Source organism: Moschus berezovskii, chromosome 22, assembly GCF_049115385.1.
Source record: "Moschus berezovskii isolate FMDL1 chromosome 22, NW_MosBer_1.0, whole genome shotgun sequence".
Taxonomy (NCBI): domain Eukaryota; kingdom Metazoa; phylum Chordata; class Mammalia; order Artiodactyla; family Moschidae; genus Moschus; species Moschus berezovskii.
Genome location: NC_142481.1, coordinates 17,154,493 through 17,158,636, shown reverse-complemented (window position 1 = coordinate 17,158,636; position 4,144 = coordinate 17,154,493). Strand labels below are relative to the sequence as shown.

The 4,144-nt window shown below is 59.4% G+C and overlaps 1 protein-coding gene across 3 annotated transcripts; it reads left to right on the top strand.

Moving 5' to 3' along the window:
* Nucleotides 1-636: 636 nt before the first annotated feature.
* On the top strand, nt 637-2,988 carry ETV2 (ETS variant transcription factor 2). 3 transcript variants are annotated; one of them, XM_088830748.1, is made up of 6 exons: nt 637-706; nt 807-920; nt 1,179-1,235; nt 1,507-1,968; nt 2,396-2,508; nt 2,752-2,988. In XM_088830748.1, the coding sequence occupies exons 1-6, from the start codon at nt 637-639 to the stop codon at nt 2,950-2,952; spliced, it is 1,017 nt and encodes a 338-aa protein (XP_088686874.1). In that variant the 3' UTR covers nt 2,953-2,988. The 3 variants fall into 3 exon arrangements, with proteins under 3 accessions (XP_088686874.1, XP_055266914.2, XP_088686873.1); XM_055410939.2 differs by having other exon boundaries at nt 804-881; nt 1,158-1,235; XM_088830747.1 differs by having other exon boundaries at nt 804-920.
* The last annotated feature ends 1,156 nt before the right edge of the window (nt 2,989-4,144 follow it).

Sequence of the window (4,144 nt, the reverse complement as noted above, 5' to 3'; positions counted from 1 at the left end):
TCCCCACCCCCCGCCCGGCTCTTGTCACCCCAGAAACACCCCTTGCACCCTGGTCTCAACCCAGCCTGCTGTTTCCCAAGCTCCCGTTCAAGTCCAGGCCAGCTATGCAGCAGGACAACCAAAGCTGCCTCCCAAAGCTACCCCGGAGGCCGGCGGTCATCCCCGGGGCCAGAGGGGAGTGGGGCGGGGGTGACACGGCTTGGCCACGCCTCAGCCCCTGCAACTCGACCCCTACTGCGACCCCCAGCTCTGACGTCTTGGAAAATCCTCTCCCCCTGCTCAGGCCCCCAGGGGAGGGGTGCATGGTATGAAATGGGGCTGAGACCCCCAGCTAGGGGCAGAAGGACCTGCCAGAGGTGAGCCATGAACTGGGGGCTGGAAGACCGGGTGTCTGGGGGCCTGGTTTCCTGGGTCTGGGTGTCTGGAGGCCCTCACTCCTGGGTCTGAGAGGAAAGGACACTGGAGGCCAAGATTTCAGGGCCCTGGGGAAGAAGGGAGCAGAGGCCTGGACTCCTTGTGAGGGAAGCAAGGGATGGGGCTCAGACTCCAGGGTCCCTAAGTGTCACCGGCTCACCCTGTGCACCACCCCCCCCCCCCCGCTTTTATTCCAACCCAGTACATTCACAACGGACATCCATGGACTTGTGGAACTGGGATGAAGTATCACCACAAGAAGTGCCTCTGGGGCACAGGATGTCAGGGCTGGGTAGGTCCCAGGGGTGTGACGATGTGTGTGGAGTGGGTGCACAGGTGGGGGCCTTCGCTGAACCTGATGGGGCTCTGTCTAACCTCACTGCCTGCAGAAGGAGCTGAACTCAACTTCTATATCCCTGAACTGGCACTCCAAGGGGACACGCTGACAGAGGACACATGCTGGAAAGGTGGCTGTGGGCTGGGACCTCTGGGTGCTGGGGAAGACGGTGAGGCTAGGCAGCTAGGTCTGAGGAAGGGGGCAGCTCGTCCTGCAGTTGAACCCTGAGAGGGGTGTGGGCTTGAACTGCAGAGGCTGAAGGAGGAGGGGGGGGGGGCCAGTGTCCTGAGTCCTAGGTCTAAGAGAGTAGGAGCTGGGGTTGAGAACGCTCAGTTCCTGACAAAGTCCACTGGGCGAGTGGCTAAGGGGAGTCTCCAGTCACTGTGCACACCCTTTCCTAAATCAGCTACATCCTTATTCCTCGCAGGGCTCCCACAGCCAGACTGGAGCTCTACTCCATACCCAGAAGCTCCATGGGGGGCGGGTGAGTGTGTGCGGAGAAGCGCGGGGCGGTGGTGGGGTGGGGAGGAGGGGACTGGGGTCCTCCACTGTGACTAGAGGTTTAGATTCTGCGGTCTATGAAGGGGAAGGGGGTTAGGACGAGGGACACTGTGTCCTTAAGGTGGTATGACCCAGATCCCGGAGCCTGGAGTCCCAGACGCCAGGGCTGAGAGCTTCGTCTCCCAGAACCCCAGAGGGGAGCGGGGATCGGAACACCTGGGCTCCTCTCACTTGGGGTCCATTTGTCCTCGCAGAGCCCGCCCCTCAAGCTCTTCCGTGGCCGAGAGACTATTGGACAGACCTGCCGTGCTCCAGCAACGTCTCTTGCAGCGGTGTTTCCCAGGCCCTGGGCCCCGCCCCCTGGACCGGCTCCGAAGGGGCTGCCGGCCAGAATTACACCACCTCCGCGGGAAGTGCCAACTCGTGGCCGCGCGCCCAGGTGGCCTCCGGCTCCACCAGCTGGGACTATTCTATCGGCCCCGACGGCGCCACCTGCTGGGGCAGGAGCCTCGGCGGGGAGCCCCGCGCCGACTCGACCCTTCCTTGGGCCGGGCCTGCGGCCTCGGACTGTACCACCTCCTGGGATTCAGGGCTGCATACGGATTGCACCACCTCTTCCAAGGAGTACCAGGGTTCAGATCTCACCACTTCCTCTGAACCCACCCAGCAGTCGGACCGCGTAACCTTGGCTCGTTACCCCAAAACTAACCACAGAGGTGAGGTCCGCGAGATTTTGTCCGGACGTCTAATGAGGCGCTAAGGGGGCGGGACCCAGGAAATTGGCGGGGCTCCAGAGAGGAGGGGGAGGGGTCCTCACTGCCGGGTACCTAGGGAGGAGAGGAGTAAGACACCAGTAGTTTCTAGTGTTTCTAGGGAGCAAGGGTCTAGGACCTAGGCTCCTGGGTGAGAAGAAAGAGATGAGGACCTGAATGCCTGGATCCCCGAGACGGGGCAGCCAAAATCCTAAATCCCCGACATGGGGGCTCCGGACGACTGGGTCCCCAGGCCAATTCTTAGGTCCCTTAGATGGAGGAATCTGGATTTGCTGGTCTCCGAGGAGAAGCAGATCCGGATTCCTGGGTCATTGAAGCGACATCATCTGGGGCCAGGAAACCTGAGTGTACACTTGTCCCCACCCCACAGGTCCCATTCAGCTGTGGCAGTTCCTCCTGGAGCTGCTCCACGACGGAGCTCGTAGAAGCTGCATCCGCTGGACCGGCAATAGCCGAGAGTTCCAACTGTGCGACCCCAAAGAGGTAAGGCAGTTTCCCAGACCCGCCAAGTTCCGCCCAGGTCTCCCAGTGTTCACCTTAGCCCCACCAGCACTTTGCCTAGAGCTAGGCCCCGCCCCCAGCCTCGCCTTCATCTTCCTGCTGCGCCCCGCCTAACCCCTCTGCAGACAGACCGGAACCCCGCCCCCGCCCCACCCATCCACCGTCTAGCCCCGCCCTCCCCAACCCTCTCCCGCCCTTTCGGACTAAGCCTGGACTCCTCCCTAGGTGGCGCGGCTGTGGGGCGAGCGCAAGAGGAAGCCAGGCATGAACTACGAGAAGCTGAGCCGAGGTCTGCGCTACTACTACCGCCGCGACATCGTGCGCAAGAGCGGGGGGCGCAAGTACACGTACCGCTTCGGGGGCCGCGTGCCTAGTCTAGTCTATCCCGACCTTGTGGGAAGCGGGCTAGAAGCAACGACCCAATAAAAATACCCCATTAAGCCTCGTTGTGCTGTTTGCATCCTTCCCACATAAAAACTATTTCTGCTTGGGAGCCTGTGCGCACCACCACATCCACATCCCCTCCCCCCGCCCCCAACAAACCCCATGTGATCCCAGGAAACACGATGACCAAAACAGACCCAGTACCCTGGGGAACTACTGTGTGCTCGCTGTGTAATGGGACATGCAGAGGTTTCAAACTCAGTCCCCACTGTGCCTGCCTTGTGCTGGGACCCGCACAGGAATCAGACCCTATCACTAACTTTCCAGTTTACCTAGTGTTCCCCTCTTGAAGAGAAGGCTTATATTCCAAAAAAGGGCCTCCTCTGTGCCTTCCCCGTGCTAGGGACCATCAAGGAATTGGACCTAGTGCTTGCCCCCTAAAAGCGTCTATTCCAACCCACGGGACACAGAACTCATACTCCAAGGAGAGCCTACCCAGATTGGGGAACTGCTGAGCCTGAAACAGAGCCTATTAAGTGGTCCTCCTGCGGGCCATGCTGGGGACTTAGCAGTGACAAAGGCAACTCTAGACCTTGCCCATAGGAGGTTCACAGTCCAGTGAGGAGACAGACCCCCCACTAGACAGGGACAGCCCAGTGTGGGCAGGACTGGGATGGGAGAACTCTGCAGGGGTAGAGGTGGCCCCCAAAGAGGGACCTGCCCTAGCCTGAGGCGGGAAGTTGGGAGTTGGTCAGGGAAAACTTACTGGAGGAGAAAAATAGCTGATTTAAGAAGTCAGGTAGGAAAAGAAAAAAAAACAAGTCAGGTAGGCAACGAATGTTCCTGTCAGAAGAAATCAAAGGCCTGGAGGCAGATCTCACAGCACTGCTCCATGAATTAAAATAATGTGACTGGAGAGGGGACCATGAGTCAGCTCACAAAGCTCCAAGACAAAGTGCCCATGTCGGCCGAGGCAAGGGGCCTGGACTATGTCCTGAGGGCACAGGGGAGCCAGGGAGTTTAAGCGGGGAAGGGATTTGGGCTTCAGGAAGATCTCATCGAAGGGGTAATGCAGGCACATAAACAGGCAGCTCCACAAAAAAATTACAGCATTGATGAACACAGAGCATAAGAAGCCGCCAACCCAGTTAGGCCTCAACACTGCACTCCGCACGCACATGAGAAGCTTTGGCGGCCAGACTGAGGCAAGAGGCAATAACAGTTCTCTTTTTTT

Excerpts from the sequence above, each read along its gene's own strand:
- ETV2 (XM_088830747.1), top strand. The coding sequence starts at position 637 with ATGGACTTGTGGAACTGGGATGAAGTATCACCACAAGAAGTGCCTCTG. Across the intron at positions 707-803 it reads GCACAGGATGTCAGGGCTGG|AAGGAGCTGAACTCAACTTC; the intron begins GTAGGTCCCAGG and ends CACTGCCTGCAG. Across the intron at positions 1,236-1,506 it reads AGAAGCTCCATGGGGGGCGG|AGCCCGCCCCTCAAGCTCTT; the intron begins GTGAGTGTGTGC and ends TTGTCCTCGCAG.